The 22859-nt window shown below is 38.4% G+C and overlaps 1 protein-coding gene across 2 annotated transcripts in view; it reads left to right on the forward strand.

Moving 5' to 3' along the window:
* Nucleotides 1-22859, forward strand: part of LOC128016880 (nuclear factor of activated T-cells, cytoplasmic 3) — a 67111-nt gene that overhangs the window by 40826 nt on the left and 3426 nt on the right. For both annotated transcript variants that reach the window (XM_052601739.1, XM_052601740.1), the window contains 6 exons: nucleotides 709-908; nucleotides 1251-1423; nucleotides 1536-1676; nucleotides 7423-7478; nucleotides 7763-7889; nucleotides 10759-11775. In XM_052601739.1, coding sequence (XP_052457699.1) covers nucleotides 709-908; nucleotides 1251-1423; nucleotides 1536-1676; nucleotides 7423-7478; nucleotides 7763-7889; nucleotides 10759-11775 — 1714 coding nt within the window. The remainder of the gene's footprint in view (nucleotides 1-708; nucleotides 909-1250; nucleotides 1424-1535; nucleotides 1677-7422; nucleotides 7479-7762; nucleotides 7890-10758; nucleotides 11776-22859) is intronic.

Here is a 22859-nt window from a genome sequence, read left to right on the forward strand (position 1 = left end):
AAGCAGAAAACACTCTAACTGAAAAACGTTTAGTGCTTTTCTGTAGTATTAAGCCTCAGATGTCAACTGTACATCAGATTGGTCTCTTCTTTAAATTACAAAAAAGTACTAAATGTATGTTATACTAAAACTAAAATTAAAACAATGGAAAAACCCTTCGGATAACGTATAAAGAAAGAAAGAAAAAACACATCTGAAGCACACAACATAAGTGGACTTTGAACGATTACGTAGTTGTGGTATGCATAATTGATTAGAAATTCATTTAATTGTGCAGCCCTAGGATGAGGATTTGGGAAGTAATTGCACATATACAGGGTTTTTTGAATGGAAATGTATTGGCATAAATAATTGTGTTGCAAATGGATAATATTGCTGTTTGATGTGGTGGATGGCCAGTGCTTCTAGATCACTGTAGCCTGTCAGAAATATCTCAGTTTGGCAGTTGAGTGCTGCATTTTGTTACCATCACTTCATTTTCAGAAGAAATTCAGATAAAGGTGTGTGTGTGTATACAAACCATATAGTTTCAGTTCAATCATGAAATGTATTGTCATGCTTCATATCATTGTTTTCTATTTTTCATAATAGTTTGTGTGTCAGGATGTCTAGGACCATCAAACAAATCTCTGCTCGTCCTACAACAGTAAACTTCTTTATTTTCATGGAAATAAAAATGAGCATGACTCATCTCTTCACTTTTAACAGCTCGTTGGCTACAGTGAGAAGCCTGTGAACCTGCAGATGTTCATCGGGACAGCGGATGACCGTTATTTGAGGCCGCACGCATTCTACCAGGTTCACCGCATAACAGGAAAAACTGTCGCTACGGCAAGCCAGGAAATTATCATCACCAGCACGAAGGTTCTCGAGATTCCTCTCCTTCCTGAGAACAATATGTCTGCCAGGTACCTGCCAACAGCTCTTCATTTCAAATTCAGTCTAGATTCTCACTCTCACACACACAAACATAAATGTTGAATCATGATGAAGACAAAAATATTTTATATCCCCAGCCTGCATATTATTACTTGTTGATTATTTAGTACAGAATGATAATGTTATTGTCCTTGCCCTATACTTTCAGCGGCTCATCACAATGTAGATTGTTTTATTAACTCCATGAAAAGAGTATAAATCTTTAAGTAAAAGGAAGTGGCTTAGAGTGAACAAAAATCATTTAAACAGTTTTGCTTGACAGAGAGGATGATGGAACTGTTATGGATACTTAGTTCTGATGTGTTTGTCAGTATTGATTGCGCTGGAATCCTGAAGTTGAGGAACTCTGACATTGAGCTGAGGAAAGGAGAAACTGATATTGGACGGAAAAACACTCGGGTCCGTGTGGTGTTCCGGGTTCACATCCCACAACCCAATGGAAAAGTGCTCTCACTGCAGGCTGCTTCAATTCCAGTGGAGTGCTGTAGGTTTAATACACACACACAGAAGAAAGAAAAAAAATGATATATATATATATATATATAAAATGAACTGTCTAATGTGATTTACCTGTATCTGTATTTGTGGTTAAATAGCTCAGCGCTCAGCACAGGAGTTACCTCAGGTCGAGAAAGCCAGTATTAGTAGTTGCCCGGTGAGTGGAGGAGAGGAAATGACCATCACTGGGTCCAACATCTTCCCTGAGTCAAAGGTCATTTTTCTGGAGAAAGGTCCAGGTAAGAATCAATGGGGTTCAAGTGCTATTTTAGCTTCTTTTCTCCATGTATCAGCGCTCATCATTTTTATTTAATTTTTTTTTTTCTAAGAGGATTTAAGTCAAAAGATAAGTATTAAATTCTATTATATTAGCTTATATGTAAGAATCAAGTTATAATTAATTGTTATTCCAGGCAAACGATTTTCATTTTTATAGCCAGTTTCATATGTCTTGGGCCTTTTCTTCTCAGATATTTTTCTCACTTTATACATAATTTAAAGACAAATCAATATTTCATATCCATTTGTTTATTTATTTAGTAAGAAGCTATGCACTAAGCTGGATGGTGTACAGGTCATATTAACCCCTTTTAGGGTGATATTAGATCCCTGCGTTTGGCTAGTACTAATTCCTTTTAGCAAGTTGCTGCAAGCTCTGCAAACACAGCTGAGTATGCACTACAAATGTCTTCATCATTCACTGTCAGCAAATACTGCCTCCTCATCTGTCTTACCCTCAAGGATCACAATTATACCTGCACTCATTTCTGTCTTAGCGTAGGTAAACCAGCCTTATTCTTAAAAACGGCAAGATCCGGTGGTTTTTAGTTCAAACCTGTCTGGCTTTGGGAAACTGGAGCGATGGGTTAAATGTGAGGGAGTCTCGATTTCTCACTTCTCATATGAGAGCGGAATTTGATTGTTTCTCGTCAAACCAGAGTGATTTATCTTTGCTTTATCAGCATATTGACCTCCCACGATTTCCCTTCTCCTCTGGGGACACTATGTGTGTGTGTGTGTGTGTGTGTTTGCGTGTGTGCATGCATATGTGTGAGTGCAGTTCAGCATGAACACACCTACACACACAAACACCACTGCACTCAAGCGGGTGCTCACTCCATAGATATATATATACACACACAGAAATGCACTCTTCACACACCTACATCCATACTACGCTCACTCCATAAACACGTGCAAGTGCATGGTGCACACAAATACACACCCTCATTCCCTGTGCTTATAAGCTTGTCTGTCACCCCTCACCTGCCATATGTTCACTCTCTCTGTCCATGCACACACAGAGGCTAAATTTATGGTTGGCTGTGTTGTGGGGTGTCACTGTTATTCTAGAGCTCACCTGTAGACCTTAGCATCTGTTGTAAGGATGACTCAGAGGTCAGCGGGGATTCTCTGGCTGCAGGCGCACTGCTGATCACGCGCTGGAGCCAAGACACAAAGCAAATAATAGCTTACTGTGTGTCCAAGGCAAACTTAGTGTTTCCTTACCTAAAAAATATTGATTTCACTGAAGCCTGTGTATATACATGGAGTTTTTACATATTTTTCCACTATGATAGGTCATCTTAAATAAAGCACATTATAATGCATTTCTTGTTTTGTAAAGTATTTTTTGTTTAACCAAAGCTGTATGTTAAAATGCTTACCTGTATGTTGTTGTATAACAACATACGAATATGCCTTCTCTTTAGTCAGTTAAAATGTGGTTTTGTCTAGTGTATTTTATTTATTATTATTCTGAACTGTAACACATACAACATATTTTAGAAGGTGTCATACTAAATACCTTTAATACATTAAATACACTGGTAGTTTTCCCACAAATTGTTCTCTGAAACCATGTAGCTGTTTTTGAAAACAAGTGAAATACAATGTGAACAGCCCCAAGAAATGCATTTTGGTGCCAGATGAACCTGAAACCATTTTCATAATTCCGAGCTTCACTGAGAATAGTTGACTAGATTAAAGCAACCCACGGAGTAGTCTGTTTTGAATGTTGCTAGTTACATCTACCTGGCAGATAACTGAAGCTCACTTGTTTCAGGTTGCTCTTTCTCTCCAGATCGACACACACGGCTGCCATGTGGCTGTCAGTCTGAAGCCTCAGCTTTCAGGCACTCTGCTTACAAGAGGCTTTATTAGACTGACTTTTTGGGGTTAGTCTGTGTCATGATCCCCAACAGCGCTCTGTTTGCATGGACTTTTGTGATCCTTTGAGTCTCACTGTGAGCTGAAGTAGACCTTTTACACTATGAACAGAGCCCTCAGAGACTGTCTGTCATCTTCAGCAGACGATCTCTTTTTACTTCTTTTTTTATTTATTTTTTCTCTCTCTCATTCACTCTTACTTTTCATAACATCCTGCATGGTAGAAATTCACTCTTTCTCGTATCACTCGTGTGCTCTCGTTTAATTTCTTCGATAAGCAGCTCTTCTCGCTATTTCTTTCTCGTTCTTTTTCTGTCTTGCTCATTTTTTCCATTTCTCGTTTGTAAGTAATGAAACACAAGTTAGGACCAGCCTCAGATGAAGGCAATGAATGAAAGGCATTCTGGGAATACGAGTCTTGGCCTGCCTTATGTGTGTGCCTGTGTGTGTTTCTAGTTTGAGACAATGACACACTGACTCACTCAATTGGAGTTTACACATGAACACACAGGGCTGTTCTAACCCTTCAAACTGACTCTGAGAAACAGCATTTGGTACTTACCTCTCCTCTAATTGGCTCCCTGTAAAGTGGCAACCCCTCAAGGCATCCTGTGGTGATAACCCATGTTTTATTGCATTGTATAAAAATGGAAAATCCTGAGATGCTAGAACAAGTAGGGTGGAAACTATGTCTGGCCTTGAGCAGCTCTGGAGGAAAGTTCATATCTTTTCAAGCAGGAGCTCATCAGAGAGCGTCTATGCGATTTGTGAGAACATGTTCTGCAGATGTGTTTGATTGAAATCAAATATGTTTTTAATGGTGCATGCGGTAATATGACACTGGTCTTGTATTTTATACTGACCTAGCAGCCGCACATTAACTGTTAGTTACTGATGTCAAAAACTGATGCCCTATTTGCAGCAAGCCAAGTGAAATTACTTTATGTTTGAAGTGTTCATGACAACATGCCACATTTAGATGCATTATTATGATATTTTGAGATTCTATTTCAAAAACTTGATCCAATAGTAACGCATGCTAAATTCATTCAGAGTTTTTTCAAATTAAAATCTAAGTAAGATCGCTGGAACACCTCAAGTTATATCCACCACTCACTCCAAACTATAGACAAAAGGCAAGTCATTTTGTGGACTGGCACAGAGCCGTCCATCTGAGAGGTCACTCTAGTTTTAAGGGACAAAGCAGGACGTATGAGAGGAAGGGGATCAGACTGATAATTTTAGGTCTAAATTGGACCGATTACATCTCATCTAATTGAGTGATTTTTGTATCTACATTATTTAGATGGATTGTGTCTAGATGAGCAGCCAGAGACTTTGTAACTCATTTTTGATTTGCTGAATGGATAGATGTATAGTTAAGTAGACAAATGGTTTGGGTTTTTAATCACCTGGAAAACCATAGAACTAGATAGCAACGGTTGCAGTGTCCCCATATTCAGAACCTTCAGAAATCTTTTTAAAAACAAGAGTAACTTTTATATTTTAAGTAATAAATCAAGATGATTACTTATTGGACTGAAGTGATGTTAATATACTTTAGCATAAAAAAGGGAAGATACAAGTATCAAACCAGACAGATGAGGTTTTGGTGGAATGTTTATTTTTACTTCCCTCAATCCTCGTGTTGTAATACATTATATGCTTTTTAAAAGAAGAAACTCCATGGGATTGTTGATAAAACTAAACTTTAATTTTTTTTTGTACTTTGCTTTTACTGATATAACTCGCATTGATTTATTACATGATTTACAAGCTACCAGAACTTTTATTTACTTTTTGATCATATAGATATCAGCAACTGCCAACAAATCAAATATTTTTGCTGACTTTGGTCTTCTGGATAATTTTTTTATTTTTATTATTATTATTATTATTATTATTATTATTATTATTATGTCAAGTATGAGCTCCATTTTCTCCTATTTCATACACCATAAGTCTAAACATGCATCTTTGTTTTTTTATATATATTTACATTTACTTTTGTTTAAAGTTTCACTTCCACTGTTATTTCATAAGTCAGGCTTTGCAGAGTTAAAGCCCTTTTCCTCCTTCACTCTACAAAAGATTAATTCATTTGTCTTGGTCACAGTGAGAGAATATAAATGGCAGATATTAAATATTAAGTACAGTTAAGTGTTAACTACGAAAAATCAGACACAGGAAAGCTGACAAAAAAATGAGTTTTGTGTTTATAATTAATGACTCAGGAAATTGTAAATGAAGAGTTACATTAACCATCTGTTTCAATTGATGCTAGTTTACGCTTGCCAGCAGGATATTTAATTCCACATAATGACACATAAAAGCTTTGTCGGATTTTGCCAGAAGTTAATTTTTCTTGAGTTTGTTTATCATAGTAGTAATAACAGAACAGCAGTGTTCCTGAGCTGAAGAGTTAGGACAGCGTGTGTGCTTGTCACCGGCGCTGTCGGTCTGGTTTCTGTTTGAACCTGCCCTCATGTGGAGCCCCTCTTTAGTGTCCAGTCAATGTCGACATGTGCTTCTGCTGTACTACTACTGGTGAAATTACAGGCAATCAAGGTCATTCTCATATTAGCAAAATGCCTTTTGACACAGAAGGGAGTGGAGCCACTATACAGTAAACTGGTGTAAACAGCAGTCTCTGAAGTGTAATGCACCACTGGATTATGAAACCGCTCGCAGCTGTCTTTTTACTTAATAACTGCCCGCTACATTACCCCTTTTTTGTAATATATATGCATATGAACCCACTCAAGATCATTACACATGCAAAATTACTCATTTTAGACATTCTTGGGATTATGCTGCTGTTTGACTCATGTTAGACACATGTCAAGCACTAACTTCAAAGCTGGAAATGTGTTTAAGAGCGTAAATCAGACCTGTGTCATGCTGTTTGTGCGGTTTATGTAATTTATGATCCATGAAGTGACGATTTTCCCTTCCAGGATCAGTCTTAACCAGTTGGCTCTGGTCCTTTGGCTTTCATTGTCTGTCTGTAAGACGCCTGCGCAGTTGATTAGCTTCATGGCAAAGGAAAAACCTGAGATGACAGCATGTTTCCGAGAGATCCTGCACCTCTCCACGGGCAGCACGTGGAGGCATTGTGCTATGAAGAAAGTTATTCCATGCATCTTGCCATGATTCAACAATAAAAAAAAATCTTCACATCTCTCTTAAACCCTTAACAGCTTTATAAATGACATCATTACCTGTGTGGAGCCCAAGTGACTTCTATGTTCCTGTCAGCAAGGGGAAACGGAGAGAGACTGAGCTGATTTTCATTAAAAAGTCTCTTAAGGAGCCCGCTGTTAAGAAGTCCCTCTGCTCATACAGCTCCAGCGTTTTTAGTGCTCTTTCTTAGGAGAATTGAATGTCATTCATTTTTCGTAGTCAGGTCATTGTTGTATGCAGTCCCTGCAATGAGCTGACATTATGATCAATGAGAGCAATTGAGCCTTGTTCACTATATGGAAAAAGGCTTATCATTTGCAAACAAACTCAATTGATCAATCTATTATTCTCAAGGCAAGACACAATTTATCAAGTTTGACTCTGGATTCGGTGCAGGAACGCCTGTAGAAACATCCAGCTGTAGAGCTCCCGTCTGAACCTGATGAAACTTAAAGCTGATTGGCCGGTTGTAACCTTAATCTCTAAAGCTTCTGTGGAGGGCTGGAATACATGATGATGATGATGGTAGTGGTGCTGAGGGGCAAATATTGGCACACAGAGTTCAGTTCTGGTCATGCTAGCTGTCCTAATTTGTTGTTCCCGTGCATGCAGCTAACACTTTTCTTTCTTCAGACGGACGACCGCAGTGGGAGGTGGAGGCAAAGATCATAAGAGAGAAGAGTCAAGGAGTGAGTGAATATTTTCCTTTTTACATGTTTACAGTATTTGCCAACAAATCACAGACAATACACAAGACATAAATATGTCTACAAACCCTTTTCAGTCTTTATTTTCTTTCTTGAACTAAAAGTTGAACTTGTTTAACGCATGATAGATTGTAATATTGTAACATGTTGTAATATGTTTTGACTATATTTGAACTTTGTATTCTTCAGTGAGACTACTTTAGGTTTGTCTCGGACATCAATCATGTGTTGTTTAATGAAGTTTTGTCTCTTGTCTCCATGTGTAGTCCAGCATCGTGGTGGAAGTGCCTCCTTATCACAGTAAGACGGTCACTTCAGCAGTGCAGGTGCAGTTCTATGTGTGCAATGGCAAACGGAAAAGGAGCCAGTCACAGCGCTTTACCTATCTGCCAGGTACGTATTTGACATCACATTATAATTCATTTCATATCAAGGCTTTTACTTCCCGAAATTGGAGCCCAAAATAAATTAACCACTTGTTACTCTTCATTAAGCAGTGTCATGTGCTTTTATGTGCTCATAAAATTTGAAATGCACTTAAAGATCATAATTTTGGAGATCAGAAATCATTGCAGTACGCTGATTTGTTGCTAAAGAAGCATTTCCTATTATTATCAGTGGTGAAAACAGTTGCTACTTAACATTTTATCAGAAACTTTGATAAGTTTTCTTCCTTAGATTCAATATACTTTTTTCCAGAAAAGAAATAATGATTTATATATATACCATGTTATGTCAAGAAACTCTAGATCACACAGAATGATGGGTCCTCAGGGATATGATTTTAGTAGGGCTGGATCAGAATATTCAAATATATGTTCATATACGTATATATCTGCTACGGGTTATTTTATATGCTATTTGTGCATCAGATGTCTTAAATATTCACAGCACCATATCAACTTATGTATGTCTTGTACTTGCTTGTAGCATCAACAATCTATAAATACAGTAACAAACAACAGCAGCAGCAATTCAGCAGCAATGTAGCAGATCTATTCCACCAAGACCGAATACTTTAACATTGTGATACCCATTAACATGTTAAAATCTTCAGAGAGTTCTCATTTTATATATATATAAGCATATTGAATTGTTATTATTATTACATTTTGTAATTTGTGGTGAGTGCACTTGTGTCTGATTCTGGCCCCACAGCAATCATGTTACTCAATTAAATGCAAAATGGTTTTATTGGTTGTGCACGTAACAGTAACAAGAATGGCACACGTATGGGTTTTCACAACAGATTCACCCGTTTGATCATGCCAGCATTCCCCTGCACTGTGCACCAGTGTGGTTAGGGATGAGGTTGTTCCAGTAATAGTTGAGCACCTGGTAACCGCTCATGTAAAACAATTTGAATCAATCTGCTTGATTTACATGTGGTTGGAAGCATTAAAATCCAGGGTTTATAACTGGACCCCTTCGATGTCTTCGTCTTTCTGTTTATCTTGCTTTCATTAAATGCTAGTTCTTTTTACATCTCCCATTGGCTTCATCTGTCTTAATAGTCATATTTTGCAGGATGTTTTTGTATTTTGGAAGATTTTCCCCTATAAGACTGTTGAACGATAAGTTCAGTGATTCATATGCTATTATAATTTGTCACACATGTTGAGTTGACCTGCATTACATCAGCAAATTATTAGTTCTGTTTTTGAAATGAACTTTGAACATCTGATGAAAAGACCAAAATCCAGAGCGTAGTGTAAGACGACATCTAATTATGGCTTAAAGAGTGTCTAATAAAGTGTAGGTGTGTGTGGTTCTCATAGCAATAAGCTGGTTTGGTATTAATTTCCCAAAGTGAGTCAAACCGAAAAACAGCGTTGGCGTAATTAAATCACACGTGAGCAACATTTTTTTTGTGTGTGTGTGTGTGTCTCTGTCTCTGTGCATGCTAGCTTGTAATAGAGATTGAGAACAAAAAGAGAGGGAGAGTAAGAGAGCAAGATAGGCCCAGCCTCCCGCCCACCCTCTTCGCTCCACAAAGCACCCACTCAAATTAGGGTTTCCTGTTTTCCACACTAACCCATCGGGCCTCAGCCAATCAGACGACAGCACAGGCAGCCAATATTCTGAACAGACCACGCGACTGTGGTTGCCATGGCATTGGCCCGCTGAGAAAGTGACATGGCAGGGGGAAGGGCTGAGGTGCTGTTGTTAGACTAGAGCCAGACTCTTCATGTGTAATGAATAAGCCGGCTAATGCAATGATGCAATGATTTCAATCCAGATTCAAATTAAATGCAGTGTGAATGCTTTTGGACCTGCGAGGAAGTAGTATGTAATAAACGTAATTGAATGTCTGAGGCTTCTTTGCAGGTCACAGACATATCCACCAGCTTTGGTCCAAAATGTATCTAGAAATGAATACTATTAGCTGCTTTTATCAACTGAAACGAAACTTTTTTCAAATGCATTGTAACTAAACAGTGAGTAACACCACACTCAAATGCATTCACACTCTCTCCCACACATGGTTGCCACTTTTTCTTCATATCAGGAAACTACAGTTTAACTGCAGAAATGGCCTTGCAGCAGCATATGTGCTGTGAACTGGATTTTGGTTCCCATTTGGAGCTATGCTGGAGGGCAGACAGCATTCTTAAGTTTCCAAATTCAGCTCTGGTTTACATGGCACTCAATCAGGCAACATATGCTTTCTTAGAGTCCAGTAAAAATATCCCCCACTCATGTGGGCCAGAGAAATGGCAGATTGGGAAATGGGTTACTGTACACAGTGTTACTATTACTCATTGGAGAGGAGAGGAGAGGAGAGGAGAGGAGAGGAGAGGAGAGGAGAGGAGAGGAGAGGAGAGGAGAGGAGAGGAGAGGAGAGGAGAGTTTAAATATTGACTTGATGAAATATGTGCAAATTTTATATTGGGCATAAATCTTGAACATCCTGTATGTTAGTCATGTAATATTTCTGTCAGTTTTATTGGAGATGGAAAAAGGGATAAAAGTCCATTACTGCTGTGAATCTATTAAACTTTAAAAGAAATGGCCAAATCAGTTTGATCAATGAGTTTGGTATGCTAATGCCATTATGAGATCTCAATAACTGTCAATATGATAACAATAGAAGTATAAATAAAATGTTTGAAGGCATATTGCTGACATTACTGAAAAGTACCAAAGATAGGAAACAAGATAATTACTGTTCAGGCTAATTCAGTGACATTTTATAGCTAACGTCATTTCAAATGTTAAGATTTTTATATATTTCTCTCTCTTTCTCCCTCCACCCTTCCAGTAAGGGTCAAGCAGGAACATCGAGATGATCTGGACTCCCCTGCTGTGCCACCCATGTCCATGTCTCTGGTCCATGCTGCCAGTTTGGTCTGTGCTCAGCCGCTGTCCTCCCCAGAGCACTCCCACCCACCAGACGGCCTTCTGTCCAGCTCACCACGTGGCCTGGCTGCAGGCCTGCACCCTCTTCAGGCCCCCTGCGCCCCGATGGGCTCCCCAACTCTTCCCCACCTGCCTCACCTTCAGGCTCAAGGACTGAATGCACCTCCTGAATGCCAGATGCCCTTCCACCCAGGCCCTGCTGCCACTGCCAGGCCATCTTACCCACCCATACAACACAACATGCCCTTCAACGGCCAACACAGTCTTCCTATGACTGCGGGCTCCCCACAGGCATATGAGCGAATGCCCTTTCAGGCCGACCCGGCTGGGTGTCATACCCTAAGTATGGGGATGGTGTATGGCCCGGCTTCTTCAACACCCGCCTCTGGAGTGCCTTCGGGGCCTGGCTCCAGCCCCAGCCATGCAGCCTGTACCGGTAGCAGCCAGGTCATGGCCCACTCTGCCCCTCACCTTCACTCTCTAGGCTATCACTGCCCCACTCCAGGGCAGGTCCCATCACCCACCCACACACTGGGACAGCCGTCCCCACAGCTCCAGCATCCTCTGGTTTACCATCCAGCCGGGCAGCAGTCTGCTTCCTGCCCCACACCCCCCAGTGCTCCTGCTCATATGGTGTCATCTCCCCACTCCGGGCCCTCGTCCCCCCAGCTCCATTCCCTCCCCTACCACTCACCCACCTCCCCATCTCCTACATCCAATAGCCCCCTGGGGCCCATTGCACTCTCTGGACAGCCTTCTCCCCAGGCTACCAGCCCTGTCTTGGCTGGCTTGTCCCCTTCAGGTCCCTTGGTGCACCCTATGACCCAACAGGGAGAGAGGCTGAACATCAAGCAGGAGCCAGAGGATAGAGAGCCCACCTTCCGGACCATCGGCCTGCAAGATATTACGCTTGATGATGGTGAGTCTTTGCACTTAGTATTTTTGCACTCTGTATTTTTTTTCTTGTGACACTTGACAATGACAATTGCAACTTTTAGCGCAGTGCAGTGTATAGAAAATTAAGCAAAAAATGAAATCTTGAGGAATTGTCCCTCAAAGCAATATTGATACAGTTCACTTTAACATTAAAGGTATTTAAAGCTTCTGGAACTTGTTACTAAAACTTTGTTTTAGTACTATATACTAAATATACTATATACTACCATATACTAAAATGTTGCATTTGCTGTGACATGTTCCACGTTGCATTTGATTTAGCTCAGATGACTGAACCTCCGTTGCATGAGACCTTTGCTTTTTCCCCTTGTTATGTAGTACTTCCTAAAAGAATTACCCCTTTATTCACTTTATTCATATGTGATCCTTTATGGATATTAGAGTAATTTAGAGTAATCAGTCTACTGATGTGTGAATAATACATTAAGGGGGAATAAACGTGTATGAATTTGTGCAGAAGTAATGCTTCATTTACTAATATGACTTTGCACAAGTTGCCTGGGGCATTAGAGTGTTTGGCAGGTCCCAGATCTTAAGAGTGTCATGACACAGGGCGAATTCCTTACACCGGTAATCCTTCTTAGTAGAGCTATGAGACCTAATGTCAGTAGTGTGGGGGAGGGAAACTGAGCGGCTGTGTTTGGAGTTGCATACTACTTGACTACTTTCATTGTTTTTACATTATGTAGTATGCATTATTAGTGTTGGATACTCAAAATAACTACTGCATTTGACAGTTGCCTGCGAGAATACACTACACTATATACAATAGAGCTTGCTTCCATAACACAGTGAGCTCAGTATGACCTCCTTTGAAGCAGATATAACATAAAATGCAATTTTAATATACACTAAAGTGTCTGTAAAATGTTGAATGTATTTTAAAAGAAGACAATTCTGCTCACCAAGGCTGCATTTATTGTATTCACAATACAGCAAAAACGGTAAAACGTGATACTGGTTATAAAACGTCTTTAGTGTCAATTTTGATAAAAATGTTATGCATCATTAATGTATGCAAGTATTTATTTCTTGAAAAAAAAAATAATAATAATAATGGTAGTGTGTTTTTAGTTTTGTGAAGTTTCAGAAGAATTATATGCACGTATTGAGGTCATGTGGCAGTATGAACCACACTGTAGAGTACTACTAGTTAACATTATTCTTGTGTCTTCAAAAACATACAATATTCAGTGTGCACTGTGCAGCATACAGTAAGCAGTACACTAGTATTCGTCCCGAACATAGCTAGAGCAGGAGAGCTTGTTCTCAACTTCTGTGTTTCTGTGGATATTTTCTGCTGATGGTGTGTTTATGTGAGAAGCTCAGACAACAGACCACAATGGATTCCTTATTCACAACTCAGCAATTTATTATTGAAAATTCAAGTGCTTTGTGGGCTGTATACCTCTAAACCTGGTGCATCTATTATAATTTAAAAAAAAATTGTGGATTACTGATGAGAGAGTTCAGGCTAATGCTGTAGTTCATCAGCACAGATACCAGCAATGTTGTCATGTTTTTGAAATATGAATCCTGGACCAGAATTTGCTCTCTGCTTTCTGGAATTCTTCAGTTACATATTCAAATGTGCTGTCGGACAGAGTTAATGAACAGCTTGTGTCACTCAAATCTCAAGTGTCCGTGTGTGTAGTGAAGTATGAGTCCAGAAGGATCCAGCATTTGTCTGAGTAATTAAACTAATTAAACTAACTATATGTGGGCAACGCACAAACATACACAAAATTCACATTCCTGGCCAGACCGCATACTATTTCACACGAGACACATGGTTACATGCATACACGCTCAATATTTCAGAGTAGGCATGCTCAGCCCCAAAGTTGCTCACATCTAGAATTAGACATCCTCTTGCACTCAGTGTGTGTGAGATGGGATGGAGTTGAAGTTTTGAACTGATTTCACCAGGGACTGTATCCTCCCTAAAGCACACACTATAAATAGGGTCTGTCATTCTCTGACTGAAGCTCTTGAGCACTGAGTTGTTAAGGAGGTCAGAAATGAACTGCAAATAGAACAGAACACAGCTCCAGTCACTGACATAAACCTTCTTTCACGTCAACATACAGCTGTCACCGTGATTGAAATGTGTGGGATGTTTTGCTGAAGCATTACGATTGGCCTATTTAATGAATAAATTGAAAAATTATCAACACAATTTGGTAAAATACATTATGTATTTATAATTATTGATTAAATTCCATATAATATTGATATTATGTGCTAATAGCCAGGTTTCCATCCAAAGTTGCAAATTTAACTTATGCGCAAAATTGGAATATCGCATAAAACCATTTGTGAACAAGCAGCGTTTCCATCCAACGAGTCAAAGAGAATAAAATCGTCACTTCCTGATAAACTGGCACCATACATCAAGAAAAGTAGTAAAAGCTACTGAATATAATAATTTTCCTATATAATAAATGACTTGCACCTCAGAACGAGTAGACGAAACACAATGAATGCCTCTTACTTTTTTGATGCGCTTGGAGGAATTTATTTTTCGCAAAATGCATTTCCATTTTACATTTATTTGCATTAACCACCTCAAGCGAGCGTAAAAGTTTTTTCTAATTAAGGCATTTTTATTCGAAATTCAGCGTTTCCATAACTTGATTCTGACTCTAAACTTAAAAATGTGCATAAAATTACGATTTATTAATTTAAATCATTATTAAATTTATAGGAACCATGTAAAAACAACTTAGAAAAGTCCAAATAAAATAAAATGTAAAAAAGTATCAATAATTGTGTAGATCAATAGTCCCAGGTTTAGTGCCGTTAATCTGTGCAATTGTACAGTCACAGGCCTCTATCCCAAGGAGGCTATGAATCCAAAATATTTTTGCACACGTTCAGAGTAACCAGTTTTGTATTATTGTCTTCTTTACAACTGTAAACCCAGCAAAGATCTGCTGGTCTTTAAAATTGTTTGGGGGGCCTTTTTACAGTGCCAGTACTATAAAACTCAATTCTGTACCCACTTGAAGTCACCTGCTTTCAAACACCCCTGTGTGTTGTTGTTTTTTTGTGTGTGTGTGCATGCTGGAATGGAACGGCTTATGACCGATAATGGAAGTGGAGAAAAGTGTTTATTATGTTTAAAATATGAATATTTTTCTGACAAAAATGCCTTTATTCACTTCCCAGAGCCGTGTGAGGCATGCTTTATTGTGAATGCACGCTTTATTTGACGACTTGTGGACTGTTCAACTGTAACATCCACTGACTGCAATGATAGAGCTTGGAATAGCAAGGACAATGTTCTATATAACTACAACTAGGTTTGGTCTGAAAGAAGAAAGTCAAATACACCTAGGATGCCTCGAGAGTGAGTAAAGAAAACACAAGCTCATTTTCATTTTTGGGGAAATTAACCTTTAAGTCTTTGTTTTCCACCAGGACACAATCGTTTTCCCTGTCTTCTTCATAAATGAAAGTGAACATTTAAAGTGAATTTTGGCTCAGTTAAAAAATAATAATAAAAGCTTCAAATATTTGTAAGTGTTAAGGGTTTTATTTTTTTTATTTTTTGATGCTCGTCTTTGTCATCTTTTTCACCCATGATGAGTTTGCATCCCTGAATAATAATACGTTCAAATTAGTGCTGTCAATCGATTAAAAAAATTTGACTAATTAATCGCACAATTTTTTTAAATTAATCGCGATTAATCATGATTAATCGCAATTAAAAGACTGAAACTATGTAAATGTAAAATGTAAATAATTAATGTAAACTCAAGACAAAGAAACTATTTAAATTCAAAATATGATTGTTTATTGGAATTTTTGTTTAACTTGTAACACAGATTTTCTCATGTAAACAACATACCTGCAATAAACCATCAATATCCTCCAAATTAACTGTTGGCTTGAAAGCCATATTTATTACAGAAATAAAAACACAGCCATGTAAGTACCATTTGAATTTCAAAACAATCAATGCCAATAAAAAACAAAAATGATTTCCATGTTGAATTCTAAGTGGACTGCAAAAAAATTCCAAAGTATAGTCATTGCCAGTGCTTTGAGTGGGCCTGTACACACCGGTACTCAGTACCGCCACTTCCAAATATAGCTCTTGAGCGTACCGCCACCTCTCCGTGCGCCCAGAACGTGCTTGTAGCGTTTATTTAGAGGTTTTAATCTTTTACCTGCACTGCCGATTTTCAGAGCGCCCTTAACAATGCAAGCTTCCTAATTCATCCCACCCAGAGCAGAAACTACATTACCCATTCACCCTTAAGTTATACAAGTGAATAGCGCATGTGTCGCTTTTCCCACTGTTAAGTGTCAACAACTCAACGTGGCCGGAGAAGGTGTGTGAAACTCGTTGTGAGTTATACTAAAGCAAAATCTTGAGTATTTATTGTCTGATAAACATTAAAAACTGTCTGCGGAGGTTGAGTCGTCCTGCAGCCCCCGCTGGCTGCTCATTGGCTGCAGCATCTTTTTTCTAAGTTCTAAACAAATACCGTAGACGGCAAGGCACAAATTTAGATATTCATTTATCTAATTAATCTATAGCCTATGCACAAAGACAATATGATATTTTTGTTCCCTTTTTGTTTTAAAGCTTGATGAAGAGAGAGAGCGCAAGTTGCTGCAGCTGCGAGGACAGTGATGCACGCGTACAGGAGTGATTGACAGTTCGCGGCACTGTGTACAAAAAATACTCCGCTACACAATTATTTTGTTATTTTCGTTTAAGCTTATTAACGTTAGCGTTACAGAAATGTCTGATTTACGCACTGTTACAGTCATTGTTTTTTTGTTTTTTTTTAAACAATGACATTTGAGTTCATGATTTTAATGTTGCTGTTTCTTGTGGCAGACTGAATGAAGAGTAATGTTTCTTGTGGCAGACTGAAGAGTAATCCGGCAGAGTTTTATACTGAAACTTTCCGTCTAAAAGTCCTTCCTTGGTCTTATCCATATTTCTTTGCACGTTGAACACACATAGGCCACAACTGGAAATAAAAAAAACTGCAACCGCTTTAATTGCGTTATTTTTTTTTAACGCGTTAAATATTACAAATTAATCGAATGCGTTAACGCGCTAATTTTGACAGCACTAGTTCAAATAAAATGTATGCATTCATGCATGCATCATTACTGTATTCCATATAGTAAAATAAATATGTATCATATTGTTATTTTGCTTATTGTTTATTGCTTTTAAATATAAACTTGGCTTTCTTTTCTCTCATGTCTGTTCACTAGAGCCATGAATCACTCGTCATGGTTAACTGTAAGAGCTCTGCAGCTGGCACAGTTTCACTAGATTTAAATGTAAGTTGATGTATCAGTCAGACTTTGTCGTTCTTAATCACACTTTCCTGGCGCGTTTATGGCCCCAGATACTTCAGTTCCATTTGATGAATCACTTTTCAGCAGAAGTCAGTGGTTGTCAGTGGCAGTGCATTCTAGTAGTTGTGTGATTTTCTGTGTGAATGCAGATGAAATGTTTAGTGTAAAACCCAGTGTTTGTTTACAAATCTCACATATAGTTTCTGGTCAGACTGGTTTCAATAGTGCTGACTACAAGTGGGGATTCCCACCTGATATTCTGGTCCTGTTGTTTTCATTCCAGGTCTGTGTGGATCTGGTGCTGCCACTGGGTGGATTAATGTTTATTTCTATAGAAAGCTAATATTGAAGGGCTGGAACTCTTTTGGGATAATGGCCAAATAAGAATCGTCCAGACGGCGGTGTGTGTGTGTGTGTGTTTGTGTGTGTGTGAACAGATGGCACAGGTGATGTCAAAGACTCTTCGCAGGTGGCGCTGGGGAGGGGCTTCAGACAGACTGACAGATGGAAGACAAAAAAATAGTGAATTTACACAAACGCACACACACTCAAACAGAAAGGGCAATGAAGGACTAGGAACATAGGAAATGTAAACCAAAGGTTATAAGACCATTGTAACTTGAGTAATATACTTGTACCATTGCATTCATCTCTCAGCATGATATCCGTGATTAAATGTAGACTGCTTATGTGCTGAGTGAGCTGTATGCATGTGTGTTGTGTGTGTTAGATGAGCATAAGGGGTTTGGGTGCCATACTTCCCTGATGAGTTTGGACTGGTTCCCTCATGCTGAACAGAAGGAGCAGTGTGTGTCAGTACTTACAGCAGACTTGGTCTCTTTTCTCATCATCTTTCCACTCTTTTTCATGTCAGGTGTGTTTAATTAATGTCCTCCCAGAGGTCTGTGTTTGAGATGTGTATGCAGGCTCGTGCTTGTGCTCCTTTGTTCTCGTGGATGTCTGTGTGCAGCTGCCACCCCGGCGTGAGTGCACTGATCTGGGTTAATAATAGGCCAAGCCTGCTGTCTACGACTCGTTTCTAGTTTGTGTCCTAGAGATTATATCTTAAATCACTCTGTTTCTATCAAAGGATGATAGTTTTAACATTTGGAATTCACCAGAGTGACAATCACATTTGTCAATAATGTGATAATTAGTCTGTTTTCTGTACTACTCTTTATAGCATATATCATCATTTAATGTTCTGCCTTCAACCGTCCGTTTCCCTGTTTCCGTTGTGGGTACGGAAACTTCCACCTGTAACATATTCCAGGTCTGTAGTCTTTAGCCAGTGGTAAATGACTGTGTCAAATTAATAACACAACTCCTCTGATCTCTGAGGGAAAAAGAGAGAGCGGAAGGGGGAAAAAAAACACAGATCTGAGCCCAAAGCTGCTGATTAAACACAATCCGAGAACACTTCTGAAACCAGTGGAAACCTGGTTTTGTGTCATCTTTCCGTACAATTACGCTGTTGGGAATATCATTTTGAGGTCCTGGTGCAGGCGGGCAGTGGTGTTGTGGTCCGTCCAGTTTGCATTGCTGTGGTGTTTGGTGGCGGCGATGTGGTGCAAAGATCCTTGGGAATTAATGTGACAAGGGTACACTCTCTGACCAGGAAACTCCAGCTCAGACTTATTTGTTCTCTGGCATGGCATTTTCACCTTTTTATATGTATATTTTGGGGGGTGGAAAAAATCTCTCTCTCTCTTTCTGTACTACTCTGGTTATCTCTTGTTACAGGGATAGTTTTTCCCCAAAACTCCATGTTATTTGCTTCTTGCTCCACTGAAGAAAAAAAGAGGTGAAGACTGTAAATGTTGACAGGATTTTCATTTTGGGATGAAATATCCCTTTAAGATTAAGTTCAGTATTATTGTTTGCTCATTTTTGATCAATTGCTTGTGTTTTAATTTGTAAATTGATTTGTTCAAAAGTGTCTGTTAAAAGGTTAAATGTAATGCAGATGTCCTGGGTAATTCTATTTTGAATGGCTTAATTTGAATTTCGCATAATATTTGTTTTGTAGGGGAAATTTGATGTCGCTAAACTACTGATTCAGAGTTCCTTTTTGAATCTGGTTATAGAAGAAAAAGATTTGAGTGGAGGAGGGAGGCCAGAATGTGGCTGTGTACGCACTTTGTTGTTTGTCCTTTTTGTTGTAAAAATGTGCTACTCCTTAACTTACATTAGGAACATTTTATTTTGTTCCCCTTGGTTTATCTACTCTTTTCATTTTCAAACTCACTTGAGCTCCTTCTAAATAAAATAAAAAATTTAAAAAATTGGAAATTTTTCTTCTTGGGTTAGACACATTGAAACAGAACAGTCACGGCACATGTATTTGTGTTTTGCCACATGGCTACGCTGTACTGATTGTTAAAGCCAGTGTCTAAACATGTTTAAGAGGTCGCCGAGGCCTCTGGTCAGAGAAGATGGAGATGAATCACTGCCTGACTCTTGAGATGGGGAATCCACAATATGATTCACAGATCAAACTGACTGCTCCCCTGTGCTTTCTCACTCACTTTTTGTCTCTTGTTCTTTTTTGCACGAGTTGTTTTAAAAAAGTGAGATTTGTGGTTTTGCAAGGTCATAAGGGGTTGAGGGGAACGTAAATGAAGTAAACCGAGAGAGCACCCTCTCATGCCCATGTTCTAAACATGCACTAGATTTCACATTTCACACACAGATCAGTTCATTTAAACATCAGACTTTTTTTTCTCTCTCGCTCTCTCTTTTCTTTCCTAAATGGAAACGGGTGTTTGCTATCAGTTGCTCTGGCTGATGAGGTCAGTCTTACCTAGTATAATACTTTCCATCATAACACAACACATTCACTGCTTTTAAAATAGAAAAATGTAGCCTATATATAATCAGGATGCCACCTACAATGGAATCAGGTTTTATAGAAAATTGGCACTACCGAATTTTTACCTACGGCAATTTTGTTATTTTCTAAATACATATGTATTTATATGTTATTTTCTAAATATCTATCTATCTATCTATCTATATATCTATATCTATCTATCTATCTATCTATATATATATATATATATATATATATATATATATATATATATATATATATATATATATATATATACACATATATATATATATATATATATATATATATATATATAGCAATACATTTGAAATGGACATCTAAGTTAAATATACAACATAAAAATATCCCAAAACAGGTTTGCAAATTTAGCTTAAATTCATTTGTCACTTAGAAAGGCTGGTTCATGTGGAACCAAATGTTGTTATAAATGTCTAAACATATTGCCTGTAAGTTAAAAGAAAATCAAATATTTGACCCAGTGAGTGGTTTTGACGTCCCATCTCAACTGATGCGTCTGTTAACGGTCCGCCTGTGATCGAGTCATTTACCCCAGCTCAGAGTCTTGCTGTCTGTCTGTCTGTCAGGCTCAGACCCTGTGCAGTACAGTGTATGTTAATGAGGGATGGTCCCTTCCACTCATCCTAAGAGGATCCCCTGTTTAGAGACTCTAGCGTTATGCGAAAGAGATCAAGATGAATCATGCTTTGTTACATGTGGGGAAACACAATGTTGAAACCTCTCAGGTCAGTTGCTGCTATATTGCGATATATTGCACAGTAACTTCCTGTATTTAACGGAGACGGATCCATCACTAATATCTACAGAGCTCACGTTTAGACACCCACTCACTTAATATATGGTTGAGATTGGTACTTTGTTCTTTTTTTACAGTTAGCGACTGTAATATGAATAGATTGACTTGTGAGTTTTCTACACTCTGAGGTCGTGAGGTGACTCCAAACACACTGAAACTGCAGCATGGATTTGTGTGTTTGAAGGACACATGAATGCTACAGTGGGCTTTTGTGTCACACTTCAGAGTAGTGTTAATACTGTGGCAGACGACATATTAGTCTTTTCAAAAAGTTCGGCACCCTTAAAAATCTGCCAGTACTACAGACACACCTCAGACGTCTGTGTTTATTGACCGACTGTGCTGTGCTAAAAATACTGGCATACGTTTGATTTCTTCATTTGCTGTTTGCATGTTTTTCTATTTATTAGATGATAAAGTCTGCATTTTTAATCCGCCATGCCAGTAGCTGAAACAAATCATTTTTGCTTGTAGCCTTTTTTTTATGATTCATTTTTTTTCTAAATATATTCATTTTTAATTTGTTTATTATTTCACATTTCTGCAGAAGTCTGGTATTTTAAATAATTTATTTATTTATTTTTACATTTGTTTACTGGCATTTTAAATGGTGTACTTCAAAACAAAGTATTACACACACGCACACACATATAAGTTTACATTTTTTTTTTTTTCAAATATCAAATAAAGTTCATCCAATCTTGAACACCTTCGAGAGTTGCAAATTGTCATATAATGTGTGCAGGAGGTGCTGCTATTTACATTTACTCAATGTTTTGTAAGTTGTATTATTGTTCTACAATGTCTGTGAGGTTGTGCAGAGACTGTGTGTGTGTGTGTGTGTGTGTGTGTGTGTGTGTGTGCGGCGTGAGAGGCAGACAGCGCACTGAGTGGGTTTTAAAGCAGAACTCACAATCAGCCCAGAGCAGGTCTGCATGTGTGAAGTGTGTTCATGCAAGAGGAAGAGCCGCCTACGCCAACAGGATGATCTGTGACAGCGGCTGGGCATTTGAAAAACACACACACACACACACACACATGCTACTTTTGCACACAAAACCATCAGAAATAACATTAACCACATAAGAAATGTACCAAAACAACTCTAAACTTCAAACTAACAAAAGAACAATCAACACACTGAGGCAAAAAAAATGTACACAAATCAAGAAAAAACATAAACCTAATAAACAGCAATAATAGAAAAAACTATAGAAACTGCACACAAAGAATCAAATGATATAACACACAAAAATTAACTTATGCAAATACAGTATGACACATTTAACCTGAATGATTATAATACAGCGGTGCTATAGTTAGTTCTGGTGACATTTCAATTCTTCTAAACACCAAAGAGCCGTGTATAATCATCACAAACAGACTCGAGCACTCCACAGCTGCTTTAAATATTCATCCTGCTGAGTGAATATAATAAGAGATGCTCATTCATTAGATTTAGAGCAGATCGGCACAGTCCTTTATATGGTCTTCTGACACTTTTTGGTAACACTCTGCCATGTTTCTCATTTAAACACGTATTCTTTTATTTACCTTTAATGCTTTTTTTTAGCACTAAGTCCAGTTCTCTGGCTTTTGATGTCTTATTAACAAATGACTGTATATGACATCATATGCGTCTACTGATGCTGTTTAAAAAAAAACTAAAGCTTAGCTTTAATCCTGTGTAGAGAATAGAGCGACACATTGGTTCAGCTTGACTAAACTCACTTTTTTTTTTTGTTCTGTTGGAAAATGTAGTCCATCCCAGTCAGTGGTGTGTTGACTGGATGAGGAATGCAGGGATTATTAACTCGCTTGCAGCAGCAGGTACCTGTCTGAAAAATACCTCGGGCCCCCTTCAACCCCCTTCATCTGCTTCTCAGCTTTTCCCTCTGATTTGTCATCACCTTTTATAGATCTGCTTTCTTACTCTGATGACAAGCTTGGAAATCTGGTGATTGAATGTGATGGTGAGTGTGTGTCAAAACCCCCCATCTCTCCTATGGAACAATCTTTTTTTCCACAAAAAGCGGATCCGTCTTTG

The sequence above is a fragment of the Carassius gibelio genome, chromosome A7 (genome assembly GCF_023724105.1).
Source record: "Carassius gibelio isolate Cgi1373 ecotype wild population from Czech Republic chromosome A7, carGib1.2-hapl.c, whole genome shotgun sequence".
Taxonomy (NCBI): domain Eukaryota; kingdom Metazoa; phylum Chordata; class Actinopteri; order Cypriniformes; family Cyprinidae; genus Carassius; species Carassius gibelio.